The sequence below is a fragment of the Gymnoscopelus microlampas genome, assembly GCF_963454915.1.
Source record: "Gymnoscopelus microlampas genome assembly, chromosome: 20".
In the NCBI taxonomy this organism is placed as follows: Eukaryota; Metazoa; Chordata; class Actinopteri; order Myctophiformes; family Myctophidae; genus Gymnoscopelus; species Gymnoscopelus microlampas.
The window spans coordinates 47625221-47640714 of record NC_139957.1 but is presented as its reverse complement, the minus strand read 5'-3'; the positions used below and the strand labels follow the sequence as shown (position 1 = coordinate 47640714).

The following is a 15494-nucleotide window of genomic DNA, read 5'->3' as shown; positions in this document are numbered from 1 at the left end:
CTTACAAGTTTGTTTTGAAGACAAACATATGCTTGAATGCCGTCTTGCATTTTGTGATGTTCTATATTATCAGAATCAGCTTTGTTTGCATTTTTTGTTTATTGACAAAAGAGTGACTTTGAGAACTGGTTCACAATAAAAAGAAATACGAATATTTCGGATGATCAATCAATTCTAATCACCAGTTGGACTAGTTCCATCATGACGATGTGACTACCCAAACCTCTGCCAAAGTATCATTTAACTTTTATCTTGGTTATTATATAATTACACCACTAATGATAAAACAAATCCCCTTCAAGGTGCTTCTGCAACTCAGCAACATCTGACCCAGATGGTCGAAGGAGCAGAGGACAAGCTGCTGTCTGTGAGGAAGGAGTTTGTTCAAAGAATCTCAGACTCCATCCTGAATGAGCTGCTGGATGAACTTCTGCATAAGAGGGTCATCACTCGTGAAGAATTGGATACAGCCAATGAGAAACATCCCACACAAAACAAAGCACGGCACGTTATTGACATGGTGTTGAAAAAGGGAAACAAGGCCAGTTCATTAATGATTATTACGATTCATCGGCTGGATCAAAACCTACAGCTGTCACCTTCCGATTAGCCTGACATGCTAACCCTACGGACTAGCCGGACATGCTAACCGTGTGGAAACAATGTTTCCAGAGCTATCACACTTATACAACTATTTTCAGGGATGAGGGGAGAACAGATAAGTGTCAATAGACCATGGGAGATAGACAGACAACACTGTTATAAGCCTGTAAGAACACAGAAATGGGAACAGATCCACAGTGAAGTAAAGCATTTGAATGATATGTAACATGAGAATATTGTAAAAGCTACTATAATGTAACCTTAATGTCTTATCAGGGATTTGAACCATGGTTTCCTGCACAAGTGCAGATTACTATTTTATTTTATTTTAACTGAGCCAATAGAGCCTGCCTGCTTGCTCAGGGGAGTCCTCAGAGTTACTCCCATAAGGGTCCATTTGGAACCCCCTCAGGGACCCCCCCGAGGGTCCCTGGACCCCACTTTGAGAACCACTGCCCTACACTCTTAGAATCAGGAACACAGATCATCACTCTGTTTGACACCATGAAACTCAGGGAGTTTGTTTTGTTTTTGTAGATCTTTTATTCTTCAGTTTTTTAAACAGTAAATGATACGATCCAGTGATCTGATGCTGTTGTTGGATTCTTAATGTGTTTATTTGTATCTTATATGATTTACTTTGTGTTTCTTTACCTGGAAGTGGAGCATGTCACTGCAGTTCTTACATCCTTACACTGGATGCCTGTGTGGTAAAGAATCTATTTCAAAATACTGCTGTTGATTTATAAAGCTTTAAATGGTTTTAATAGTAGGCTACTGTTAGTTTATAAAGGTTTAAATGGTTTAAATACTACTGTTGGTTTATAAAGGTTTAAATGGTTTAAATAGTACTGTTGGTTTATAATGTTTTAAATGGTTTAAATACTACTGTTGGTTTATACATCTTTAAATGGTTTAAATACCACTGTTGGTTTATAATGTTTTAAATGGTTTAAATAGTACTGTTGGTTTATAAAGCTTTGATTGGTTTATCTTGTAATGTTGTGGGTTGATGTGAATTAATGATATCAAGTAATAGTAAAAGTGTGATGAATGTTTATTAGAGCTGTCTAGATTGTGATTAGTGGATACATGTCAAGATTGCTTTATTTGTCTTTTTTTTCCTTCAACAATCAGCATCAGAAAAAAGGGGGAAATAAATTATGTTTCTCTGAAAAGACAACATGGATTCATAAATAAATAGGGCAAGATAATACCTGGTGTTACGGCCAGCCGTATTTTGTATTATATGTTGCATTGTAGAATTTCCCTTTCTTCTGAGGTGGAGAGTTGGTGAGGGGTGGAGACTGAGGAGACCTTGATCATAAATGGACTGACACCTGTGACACAGAGTGGATTGGCTGGGAGCCACACCCGGTATCCTATAAAGATGACTCTCAACCTCTGCTGATCAGAGGACTGTCAGCTTCGGCAGCGGAGATTCCATTCCTCTGTCCTCTCACTCCACCAAACCAACCCAAACACTCTGGTCTTCATGCCTGTTGGAAGAGTCCTTAAAGACTGTGCTTCGTAGCCATCATGTTGGGACCAACTCTGCTTCTGATCTTTTGCTATTAGTTAAGTTTGTTTTGTTTATAGTTTGTTATTTAGATTCTTAGTTTGTATATTTTGTTGTTGTTGTACATATTTTCTATTTTTGTTTGGTAATAAATATATATTCAGTTTTAAATTCTGTGTCCTTTTAGTTATTATGTTACGGCTTTTATACCCTAGACTAAGGGTCGTAACATAATTTGGGGGCTCGTCTAAAAGTTTGTTAAAGTTATGCCAAATGAGTTTATGCCAAATTAGTTCCGTTTTGATTTGTTTGGTTTGGGTTTGGTCTGTTCTGGGTTGGCAGGTTGATGTACTGTATAGTGTCCTTTGTTTAAGTTTGTGCAGATTTTTTCCACCCTTAGAATAATTTGTTAATTCATTGCATTATTAGCACTTCTGTTGCTGGTTTGCTCAATTCTGAAATATCTCCGTCCCAACAGGTGCTGGCACGGAGGTAAGGTGATTGTTGTGTTGCAGTGGCTTGCTGGAAAGGGTATCCTGGTGACAGTCATATACCACGGTGAGTGCGCCTGTGGGTTTAGGTGAGGATGTGGAGGCGACGGCTGACACGTCTTCCCTAAATCCACAGCGACCATGGGGAGGGAGGGGATGCTCTTGTGCCCCATGGTTGAGCACGTGGTTCTTATCCATGCTGGGGGGGACTCAGAGAGTCTAGGCTGGCCTTCCACCTCTGAGAGGTGGAGCTCCAAACAAGGAGCTGATGTGTGTACACATTAGGGCTAAAGCCGACAGGGCATACCTGCCCCTCAGACTAGCACCACCACATAAGCCCAACATCCGTAATCATACTGTTGTCACCTGTTCAGAAATTGAGGTCAATTTGTATTTGATATTATAATTGTATTCGTTTTGCTAAATCTAAATTTGTGGTTATTCTTAAGTCTGCACAAGCTTATATTTTGGTCCTGTGAAAATCTGCCAACCAAATTTATGAACAAAAGTGGTAATTCTTTGTCCATGGCTGCTATGTGCGCCTTGGAATTTGTTAAAACACCATCACATTAGGTAGTGTATTCGGCCCATCAGAATGGCCATCCACTGTGTGGCAACTTCGGAGAGCTCTGTGTGTGTACTTAGGATGGCATTCTGATGAACATTTGAGCTCCATTTAGTTTTTCGGTGTGTGATGGGTTATTGTTTTACTGTGGCCCTTTTTGTTCAGTCTTCGCTCGCTCCTGTCATGTGTGCTGGGGAGGGCTCACATGACAGGAGAACCTTCTTGTGTCCCCTTTTGATCCACTCAGTAGTCATTTATTTGACTGGTCCCTTCGTTCCCCTTTTTCCACTCGAAAAAACCCTAATGTGCCTATTTTCCTCCCCTTCGTGTGTTCATTTGTTCTGTATATGTGTTGTGGATATGCTCATTCTCAACATGTGTTTGCATTTGATTTCGGTAAATTAATTCATACATGAGAAAGGGTATGCCAAAATACCCCAACGTACTAAATTGAATTAGTTTCATTATCTTTGATGGTTTTTAAAGTACACCTGTATTAACTAATTCTGAAGGTCTCTTGTTTTGGCCCCTCTTGGAGAACTTCTGGGGTGAAGTCTTCTTTAGGAAGGGGGGTCGTTCGCTCCTGTCATGTGTGCTGGGAAGGGCTCACATGACAGGAGAACCTGTGTGTCCCTATTCTGATCCACTCAGTAGTCGTGTATCCGACTGTTCCCTTCGTTCCCCTTTTTCCACTCGAAAAACCCTTCTGTGCCCCCCCTCCGTGTGTCGCATGTTGGTATGTTGAGAATATGCTCAAAATTTGCCTTAAATTCTAGTAATTAATTCATAAATGTGAAAGGGTATTTGGCAAACCCCCACGTACTAAATTGAATTTATTTTGTTACTATGATGGTTTATTATGATCCGGTTTGAGCATTTCTTACACAAATGTAATTGAGAGGTTGAGGGAGGCTAACCTCATTTTAAATTTAAACTTGTGATTTGGCTGTGCTAACTTTGTCTCATTTTAGCCCCTCCTGGAGAAAACTTCTGGGGGGAAGTTTTCTTTAGGAAGGGGGGTGTTACGGCCAGCCGTATTTTGTATTATATGTTGCATTGTAGAATTTCCCTTTCTTCTGAGGTGGAGAGTTGGTGAGGGGTGGAGACTGAGGAGACCTTGATCATAAATGGACTGACACCTGTGACACAGAGTGGATTGGCTGGGAGCCACACCCGGTATCCTATAAAGATGACTCTCAACCTCTGCTGATCAGAGGACTGTCAGCTTCGGCAGCGGAGATTCCATTCCTCTGTCCTCTCACTCCACCAAACCAACCCAAACACTCTGGTCTTCATGCCTGTTGGAAGAGTCCTTAAAGACTGTGCTTCGTAGCCATCATGTTGGGACCAACTCTGCTTCTGATCTTTTGCTATTAGTTAAGTTTGTTTTGTTTATAGTTTGTTATTTAGATTCTTAGTTTGTATATTTTGTTGTTGTTGTACATATTTTCTATTTTTGTTTGGTAATAAATATATATTCAGTTTTAAATTCTGTGTCCTTTTAGTTATTATGTTACGGCTTTTATACCCTAGACTAAGGGTCGTAACACCTGGGCTTAAAATACTGGAGCACTCGACTGGCCTGCATGTGTTTATTATGTTGCAGGGATGACTGACGTTTCGACTTGCGTCTTCCACTTGACTCTGATGAAGACCCAAGTCGAAACGCAAAATGATAACTACGTGCAGACCAGTCGAGTGATCCAGTATTTTATTAGGTATCCAGGTATTAATACAGTATTTTATTAGGTAGTCTCTGCTGAAGTATTCAGGTATTAATACAGTATTTTATTAGGTAGTCTCTAGTGAAGTATCCAGTAGCTTCTTATCACCTGACAGGGAGGAGTTTTCCCGGTAGGACGTAGCTTCTTATCACCTGACAGGGAGGAGTTAGTAGAGAAATAAGGCTTCAGTGGATAATTCATAAAGCACTTTTCCCCTCATAGAAAAGTGGAGTAAAAAAAAACAATATTTGTCTTTGAAATGTAGTGGTGTGAAAGTAACGAGTATCCAAAAATACAAATACTCAGGCAAAGGTACAGATACTCAAACACATGATGTAAATGATTGTAAATAAAACATACTCTCTCGCCATGCCTTCGGCCTGGTGGAGACAAAAAGGAATAATGATATATTTTTATAAACAGGTTTGTTTGATAACAGGTGGCAGAGATTATTACTACTTGAGCCCAGCAGAGGGCAGTGTTGGCTGTGAAATGGTTCAGTGTGGGAGTTTAATCCATTCCAAGAGAGAACTTTTTCCACCACTGGTTTCCAGTTACAGTGGATTTTCCTTTTATGTTTCTATAAGGAAATCATTATTTGAATCTCAAATCCTGACAACCACATACTTATAAAGAAACAAAAAATAACACAAAATATAATAAATAAATAACAAGTTAAACAAACAAAAGCCCTTTTTACAAAATAAAAAACTAAACTATCAGACCCGCTTTAAGCATAAAGTGAAACTAAACGGAAAATGAAAACATGTCAAAACAAAATAAAAATAAAAAGAATAATAATAATAATAATATCATCCATATCTACCAGCAGTGTTGCCAGGTTTTCAGAGATAAATCTGCAACCACGCCTATGAAAACAAGCTAAAAAAAGAACGCACGCATGCGCACACATTTTAATCATTTATTTATGTCCACATAAGAGAGATACAATACAAGGACACAAATATTACAAGGTGCTGTCAAAAATGTACAGTCAGCAAATCATGAACAAATACTCCCACACCTTTTAGGGGTACAAATAACAGCGTCTTCGCCATATTTGGTGGCTACCGATAGTAGAAGAGATTCCACAGAATTTTGCAAGCCGTTTAGCTGCTTTTTTTGGCATCCCAAGTTGTTGGAAGCCTCTTACAACCAACATATGTACATGTCCTAGGCTGCCAAAGATAAACACAAATAGATTGCACCTATAACCTATCTCTGTGATGGTATGGAGGAGCGGCTGGTATTTAATGACTTTGGTCATAAAAGCTTCCTCTAAGCTAGAATCAAAGGTGCAGCCATTTCAAGAATGGAAACTGATCTGTTTCCTTCATTGACAACAACAACATCTGGTGTATTAGCAGAGAGATGTGCAAAGATTTCAGGATTTTCAGTACAGAGTTGAAACATGGAAGGTTTGACACAGGAATGTTTGTACATTCTCACTGATGGTGTAACATGTTTAGATATGTCCTTAGTTATGAGATCAACTATTCTGTCGTGGCGTGCTATGTAAAGTCCTTTATAGGCAAAGCAGCCATTCAGAATGTGTGACATGGTTTCTGTAACAGGCCCTGTGGTGTGATGCAGACAATGAGGTACATGATGGGTGGAGGGAAACCAGATGGAAAGGTTGAGTCTGGTAGGAAGGATCTGTAACCTGGCTTTTACTGTAAAGGTGATAATGTCCTCATTGAGAGCAGTCTTCCTTAGAAATGAATGGGAAACAGAGTGGTCAGCAGAGGGAAGACAAGCAAGTTTTCCCTGAAGTGTAAGACCAGTCCAGTGTTGTTGTTGTTGATGTTGAAAAAGATCCAGCAAGGTCCGCCGAGCACCTGCAGATGTCAGCAGGTGAGTGTGTCCACCGTAGGTCACTGTACCTCTCACAGAGGTGAGGGGGTCAGTTATTAAGTCCTCAGAGACCCTCACAGTCTCCAAATCAGGCCGGACCCACTCCAGGGACACTCCGGTTTGGACACAGAGGTCGTTCAAGTCCGGCCAGTCCGATGACACGCCAAAGCCCGGGGAGTGAGTGTCTAGTTTCCCACTGGGTTTCCTCTTGAACCCTAGGAAGGGGGGCTCTGACTCCCTGGCTAAAGGGACATTGCGTCTCCTTAAATCAAGGAACAGGGAAGATCTGGCCAGTTCTCTCACATCCCTGTCATCATTATTCAACATGCTCAGTAGATGGGATATGCGCATGCTAGTATAAATCCACGACACATTGGGTACACCTAGCCCTCCCCCCCACTGAGGGTGGAAAACTATATCACGGGTGCTGTGTGTGTTCAGGGCAAACCACTTAGGTACTAAGCTCACTGTTTTATTGTTTGTTTTATTTGTTTTACTGTTTCACACACACACACACACACACACACACACACACACACACACACACACACACACACACACACACACACACACACACACACACACACACACACACACACACACACACACACACACACACACACACACACACACACACACACACAGATGATCTTGCTCACAATTTCATCTAAAGTGTAAAATGTTTATAATATTTTTTGAATAATATCCCTGGCACAACATTGTCAGATGGGGGTCTGTCTCTGCGGACATTAAACACATATTAATCTTGGGGTCCATGACATGGAAATGTTTAAGAACCTACTGGTTAAAAAAAACATTAGGAAACAAGTCTGAATAATTAGAAAAGCCCAGCCACCAATATTTGTAATATAAGAAACCAGTCGTGTAAAGTAACCTGCAAGTACATTTACTCAAGTACTGTAAGTACACTTTTGAGGACTATTTACTTTACTGGAGTAGGCCTATTTCCCATTTTCAATACTTTGACTTCTACTCCACTACATCTCAGAGGCAAATATTATACCTTTACTCCACTACAATTATTTGAAAACTTTAGTTTTTTATCTTTGCTGATACAAAATATTGTTTCATAAAACATACATTAACCACTTCAGCTGTATTTTATACAGGCTTTTTGAAAATAGCAGATCTACATGCTCACTACTTTTACTCAAGTAACAATTTGAACACAGGCCTCTTATAACAGAGTATTTCTACATTCTGGCATTGCTACTCTTACAAGTAAAAAAAATCGCACCCTGTGTGAAGGAAGCGGTGCCTTTGATGAGTGGCCTCCTGGTGGCGCTATAATAGGGCGGGGCGGGGCTTCAGCAATTAATGCTCGTCCCTAGTGGTGGTGTAAGTCTACAAACCAAATTCGGACTTGGTGGCATGCTGCTAACTGGAGTTATGGCTGTTTGTAGCCCAGCCAATGACAATACAGAGGGGGCGGGGCTTCAGCAATTAAAGCTTGTCCCTATTGGTGGTCTAAGTTCACGTGGTAAATGTGTATTTGGTAGCATGCTGCAAAGTGGACTTATGGCTGTTTAAAGCCCAGCCAATAGGAAGACAGAGGGGGCGGGGCTTACTACATTGCAGTTGGTCCCTATTGGTGGTCTGAGTCCACGTACCAAATTTGTACTCAGTAGCATGCTGTGAACTGGAGTTATGGCTGTTTAAAGCCCAGCCAATGGGAAGACAGAGGGGGCGGGGCTTATGTAATTACAGTTGGTCCCTATTGGTGGTATTAGTTGGACTTGGCGGCATATGCTGCAAACTGGAGTTATAGCTGTTTAAAGCCAGTGGCCTCCTGGTGGCGCTATAATAGGGCGGGGCGGGGCTTCAGCAATCAATGCTCGTCCCTATTGGTGGTCTAAGTCCACATACCAAATGTGGACTTGCTGCCATGCTGCGAACTGGAGTTATAGCTGTGTAAAGCGCTGTTTAAAGCCAGTGGCCTCCTGGTGGCGCTATAATAGGGCGGGGCGGGGCTTCAGCAATCAATGCTCGTCCCAATTGGTGGTGTAAGTCCACATACCAAATTTGGACTTGCTGGCATGCGAACTGGAGTTATAGCTGTGTAAAGCGCTGTTTAAAGCCAGTGGCCTCCTGGTGGCGCTATAATAGGGCGGGGCGGGGCTTCAGCAATCAATGCTCGTCCGAATTGGTGGTGTAAGTCCACATACCAAATTTGGACTTGCTGGCATGCTGCGAACTGGAGTTATAGCTGTTTAAAGCCCGTGCTCAAACGGACATCCGGGCTCAAACGGACATAACGGACATACGGACGGACATAGTGAAGTGTAGAGCGCGCTATAATAGGGCGGGGCGGGGCTTCAGCAATCAATGCTCGTCCCAATTGGTGGTGTAAGTCCACATACCAAATTTGGACTTGCTGGCATGCTGCGAACTGGAGTTATAGCTGTTTAAAGCCCGTGCTCAAACGGACATCCGGGCTCAAACGGACATACGGACGGACATAGTCAGGTGTAGAGCGGCTGGCACCGCTAAAAATGTCAGTGCATTTTCCACCGCTCTAAGAAAGTACAGAAAATCAAGGCCAAACTCGCTTACAATAAGCGGACGTGGCAACGCTGTCTACCATGCGTGATCGGTGCGACGCATGCTGCTGACGTCATCTCCACCGGACCCGGTGGTGTTGTAGTTCTCAATATAATCTTTAGCCTCATTATAAACCACCAACACACACAATGACAACACTTTAACACAATGTCCTGGTTCATATCAACACACACACTACGCACACTACACACATAAGCCTTTAATTAACCAACAGCCCGTTCTAAAACAACACAACGGTTCAATGTGCGCGAGACGGACTACAAGTCCCAGCAGGCAGTGCGCGACGCGGAGAACATACACACACACAGAAGGACAAACCCGGCGGTGAGTGAATGACAGGCAGCGCGAGCGGCTGGACGTTTAAATGTAAAATAAGACTTTTAAAACCTTATAACATGTTTAATGTTCAGTTTATATGTTTATTTACTGTATGACACCGTGTTTTATTCATATTAACCCCACTGTCTGCCCTGTTATGTTACAAAACACCTTTTATTGCATAACTGCAGACTTCAGCTTTAACCACGTTATGTGTTTGTGTGTTTCTGAAGGATATCCTACAGAAACATCACATCATATTAATGTCCTCTCTCTGGTATCCTCTAGAGCATTGGTTCTCAAAGTGGGGTCCGGGGACCCCCAGGGGTACCTGAGGGGGTTCCAGGGGGTCCCCAGCTAAATGGAGGATAGTTAGGAACCAAATGGACCCTAGGCTATGTGTGTCTGTAACTCTGAGAGTGTACAAATGGAACCAAATGGACCCTAACGGGTCCATTTGGTTCCATTTGTACACTCTCAGTTAGATTAACATTGATTTTACAATATGAATTGGGGTCCTAGAGATAGAAATGCCATTAAAGGGGGGGTCCTTAGCCTAATGCATGTTAAACTGGGGGGTCCTCGAAATTAAAATGGTTGAGAATCACTGCTAGAGCCGTAAAAACCTTCTCTTATGGGGGTCATATCTGGCTTATCTTTTCAAATGGGGGTCCGCAGGCTAATAATAAGTGTCAATTTTGGGGGTCCTTGACATGAAAAAGTTTGAGAACCACTGCTCTAGAGCAGGGGTCTTCAACAGGGGGTCCGGGACCCCTAGGGGGTCCACAGAGTTACTACAGGGGGTCTGCCAAATCTTTGTGTGACATGATATTTTTTAACATTAACCACTTGAACCCCAGCATCTCTTTTCTGAGGAGAACTTTAGCCAAAAATAGCAGATCTACAAGCTCTCAACGCCTCGCGCCGCGAGGCGTTGAGAGCTTGTAGATCTGCTATTTTTGGCTAAAGAGGTGTGTTTGGTGTAGAGGGAAAAAAGAGCAGACCAAGTAAAAAAAAACCCTGTTTAATCTGCAACACAATGTTATACAAAATAGAGGGGGTCCCTGCTTCATCTCTCTCAGCTAAGGGGTCCCTGGCCTGAACATATTGAAGACCCCTGTTCTAGTATGGTCTGATGTCTGTCCTCTCTCTGTTATCCTCTAGTATGGTCTGATGATTGTCCTCTCTCTGTTGTCCTCTAGTATGGTCTGATGACTGTCCTCTCTCTGTTATCCTCTAGTATGGTCTGATGAGTGTCCTCTCTCTGTTATCCTCTAGTATGGTCTGATGAGTGTCCTCTCTCTGTTATCCTCTAGTATGGTCTGATGATTGTCCTCTCTCTGTTATCCTCTAGTATGGTCTGATGATTGTCCTCTCTCTGTTATCCTCTAGTATGGTCTGATGGCTGTCCTCTCTGTTATCCTCTAGTATGGTCTGATGACGGTCCTCTCTCTGTTATCCTCTAGTATGGTCTGATGACTGTCCTCTCTCTGTTATCCTCTAGTATGGTCTGATGACTGTCCTCTCTCTGTTATCCTCTAGTATGGTCTGATGGCGGTGCGGTTGCTGAAGGTGTCTGTTGCCACGGTGACGGTGTCTGGGTTGTATGTTTACAACAGACAGCTTGACCTCAACGACCTCAGCGTGGTTCGCTTCGGACGCGCCGCCGCCGCCGTGAGTAACCTGTCTGTCTGTCTGTCTGTCTGTCTGTCTGTCTGTCTGTCTGTCTGTCTGTCTGTCTGTCTGTCTGTCTGTCTGTCTGTCTGTCCGTCCGTCCGTCCGTCCGTCCGTCCGTCCGTCCGTCCGTCCGTCCGTCCGTCCGTCCGTCCGTCCGTCCGTCCGTCCGTCCGTCCGTCCGTCCGTCCGTCCGTCTGTCTGTCTGTCTCACATATAGAGACACACGGCCGGAAACGGAAGGCCTACAAATTCACGCCCACTTTTGACACTCGGGGTTAGGGTTAGAACAATGAACTGCAGCTCTCAATGCAATCTCTATGAGAGGCATTGTAAAATACCGTCATTTCACTGGTTAACTACTGAAGCTGTAGCGATTTTTTTGTGTTCTAATAAACTGTCCCTTTTGTTTAATGTATCCTTTTTAATGTCCCATATCTGTTATCTCGATATACTACCCACAATATACTATAATATACTCCATCAGTATGTCAAAACCGCTAGCATCGGAGATTTAGAGTTTAAGTGGTCGCATGGTATATACGTCATGGACGCATCCCTTGAGGTTTTCAATACCCAGAAAACTGGCGAAAGTGTCCGTTTTCAATATGTTTTGGTCATTATCTCTGGAACAGAAGTTCCAATCTGCTCAATTCAAAGCTTGTTGGATGCGTGACTTTGAGGACATTAAGCACACAATGACACATTTTCCGGTTATTTTGTATTTTTTTTAGGGGAGGCGAGATCTTAGTTGGGCAGGCAACCGCCTGTACTGTCTCTACAGTGGGTACACCACTGGTCAGCGCTCGGCGCTAAAGACAGTGATGTCACTGAAATGCGACAACTTGTCTGTCTGCCGTCTACCCTCTGCTGTGTTAACATTATGGGTAACTCGTTAAAGTGGCAAATTAAATGTGAAACACATCAACTATTAAGAAAACAAGAAGATATGTTGACAAAGACACTCCATACATTTGGAAACATATTTTTATTTAAATCAATATCGTCTCCAGTTAATGTAGGAATATTTTAAAAATAGGCTAAACTCTCATGTCCTCTCATAGGGAATGCATTGAGAGCTGCAGTTCATCGTTCTAACGGACCCCGAGTAGCAGCGCTATCTCAAAAGTGGCCGTGAATTTGTAGGCCTTCCGTTTCCGGCCGTGTGTGTCTATTGATGCGTTGTGTGGTTTTACTAATAAGGTCCCTGGTTAATACACCTTATATCCCTCAATACATTATAATTGCCCTCTATAACTATATAACTATATAACTAAATAAAAAAATAAAAACACTTTCAATATTTTCTTTATTTTAGAAACAGTTTACTCTTTTACCCGCAAGTTGATGATGTCATTAAGGTTGCTTTATTTGGATACAATGCGTGTCACTGCCCGCCCGGTCTGACCCTGCCGGTTCTCTAAGTTTTTATTTTTAAATAGGCTCTGTCATGATTAATTGACCACATATATGAAGTTAAACAACTAAATTCTATCCAAACGATATCTTATAAGTAAATTCCGTGCCTCAAAAAAGAAGTTTGAGAGCGTTTTAAAGTTAAAACCGAAAGTAAAACACTGCAGAGAAAACAATGGCTGCCGTTCCATTTTTGTCGGCTGCACTGGTTCTATTCGGTTTCACAACTCGCCGGACGCGCACGGACACACACATGCGTGCGTTTCATTTACGTCCTGGATACCCGGATGTCAAAACATAAATGGTAGGGAAAACACGGATTTCAGAGTAGTATTTCAATGCAGGAAACACCCCAGCATCATTATATATATATATATATATATATATATATATATATATATATATATTAGGGGTGTGCCGATACACTAATTTCACGAAACGATACTATACGATATTTGACTCACAACTTCGATACGATTTCGATACGATACGATACGCACTTTTTTTATTATGAAAATATATCGAGTAGAAAAAAAGAAAATGCAAACAAATAATTCTGTTTTTGCATTATTCAGACATGCAAACTTGTAGCTTTTCAGCTACAATAGCCGTTTTGAATCCAAATAGTATGACACCTGACCCGAAAAAAAAACATGTTGTCACTCTTTTCACTTCGGGGACGTTTGCATGCCTGATTATTATGATTCCAAAAAAAAAAAAAAAAAAAAAAAAAAAAACTTTTTTTTTTTTTTCAAAAACGATTTTTTTTCTCCCCAAAACGATACATATCGTCGCGAAAACGTATCGCGATATATCGCGGGACGATATATCGGCACACCCCTAATATATATATATATATATATATAAATATTTTTAAATTTAGGCTTAAAGTTACCTAGAATCCCTTTAACCTAAACATAACTGAAAGCCAACAAGATGCTTCCTAAGGTTCATATGAGCATCAAAACAATATATATTTTTTATTAGCACATGCATTCCGTACATTCCATAGGGCTGGACTAGCCTGGTAAACCCTCCCTCTGGAAATCTCATTTCCATTTCATTTCAGGAGTGAGTCTGGCCTGAAGGCTTGTCTGGGCGTTTCTAGCCCGTTCACCAAATGGACGAGCCTATCAGCGTCGTCGCTCATAATTCTGTGATTGACAGCGAAAGTTGGCCAATCAGGTGGCGAGTTTGAGTGAGCCCGAATGGAGCCGAGTGCAGCCTGAGTGCAGCCGACAAAACACGAACGGCAGCCATTGTTTCTTCTGCACTGTCTGTACTTCTTACTTTCGGTTTTAAAACGCTCTCAAACTTCTTTTTTGAGGCACGGAAATTACTTATAAGATATCGTTTGGATAGAATTTAGTTGTTTAACTTCATATATGTGGTCAATTAGTCATGACAGAGCCTATTTAAAAATACAAATTTAGAGAACCGGCAGGGGCGGGCAGTGACACGCATGTATCCGAATAAGGCAACCTATTTTGGGCATGGCCGTCTCAAAAGTCCCGTTGCGTCACATAGTCTGGAGGTGGTAAAAATGCACTGCAATTGGCTGAAGGGGAACATTGGCTGAAGGGGTTGTCAGTCAACGGTATTACTCCCGCCCAACTCCAGCCCACAGCCAATATTGCAGAATGGGCGTTCATGCCAGACTCACTCCTGAAATCAAATGGAAATGATATTTCCAGAGGGAGGGTTTACCAGGCTAGGGCTGGACCACACACATGGACAAATGACATCATCGACTTGTGACGGGCATTGAGTAAAAGATGAATTATTTATAAAATAAATACAATATTTTAGGTGTTTTTGATTCACAATTGTTGTAGTGGGCAATTATAATGTATTAAGGCTTAATTAATCTATGTAATACATGAATTAATATTATAATGTATTAAGGCTTAATTAATGTATGTAATACGTTCATTAATATTATAATGTATTAAGGCTTAATTAATGTATGTAATACATTAATTAATATTATAATGTATTAAGGCTTAATTAATGTATGTAATACATTCATTAATATTATAATGTATTTAAGCAATATTACACGAGAGGGGGTGCTTTACCGTCATTATTGGCACGCCAGTGATGCGGTCAGGAACGAGGCGAAGCCGAGTTCCGCGAGCATCACTGAAGTGCCAATAATGTAAGGTAAAGCACACCCTCGAGTGTAATATTGCGATTATACAACAGTTACCAACAAAACACATCCAAATGTATTCATATTGTGGGGCAATTAATAGTAAAAATGTTTCGCTATTGTCCGTTTCCTTGTAAAGAGAAGAGTTTTTGACTGAGAGACATTAAATAGTCCCTGTAGCAGCGCTTTGAGTTTGAGGCACCGTCTCATCAACACAGCTGAGCTATCAATGCTTGCGCAGTGGAATGAATTCCAGTAGGCTATATGCTCCGTCGTACGACCGTGTCACGCGGCCAAAATAACTGATCTACAAGCTGACAACGCGTCGCGATGGCGACGCGTTGTGAACTTGTAGATCGGCTGTTAACGAAATGGGAGTAATTTTTACTTTACACAGGAGGATATTTATAACCTTCTAACCATTGATCAACCGTAAATCCACCAAATTAACAACATAGTTCATTTTGCATAGCTGTTTGTTCTCCGGTGGCGGCGGTGGGTCAGGCTACTGTCTGTTTGTTTTCCTACCGTGGGACAGCGTGACTTCACAGCACAGCTGTGCCATATATGGTCTAATCAGGTGCGGACTGGACTG

At 41.8% G+C, this 15494-nt stretch overlaps 2 protein-coding genes across 4 annotated transcripts in view; both read left to right on the top strand.

Moving 5' to 3' along the window:
• LOC311035709 (uncharacterized protein) overlaps nucleotides 1-2293 on the top strand; it is a 31056-nt gene extending 28763 nt beyond the window's left edge. For both annotated transcript variants that reach the window (XM_084044083.1, XM_084044084.1), the window contains exon 15: nucleotides 303-2293. In XM_084044083.1, coding sequence (XP_083900209.1) covers nucleotides 303-610 — 308 coding nt within the window. In that variant the 3' untranslated portion in view covers nucleotides 611-2293. The remainder of the gene's footprint in view (nucleotides 1-302) is intronic.
• Nucleotides 2294-9623: 7330 nt separating this feature from the next.
• adck1 (aarF domain containing kinase 1) overlaps nucleotides 9624-15494 on the top strand; it is a 109665-nt gene continuing 103794 nt past the window's right edge. For both annotated transcript variants that reach the window (XM_084045374.1, XM_084045373.1), the window contains exons 1-2: nucleotides 9624-9705; nucleotides 11200-11331. In XM_084045374.1, coding sequence (XP_083901500.1) covers nucleotides 11209-11331 — 123 coding nt within the window. In that variant the 5' untranslated portion in view covers nucleotides 9624-9705; nucleotides 11200-11208. The remainder of the gene's footprint in view (nucleotides 9706-11199; nucleotides 11332-15494) is intronic.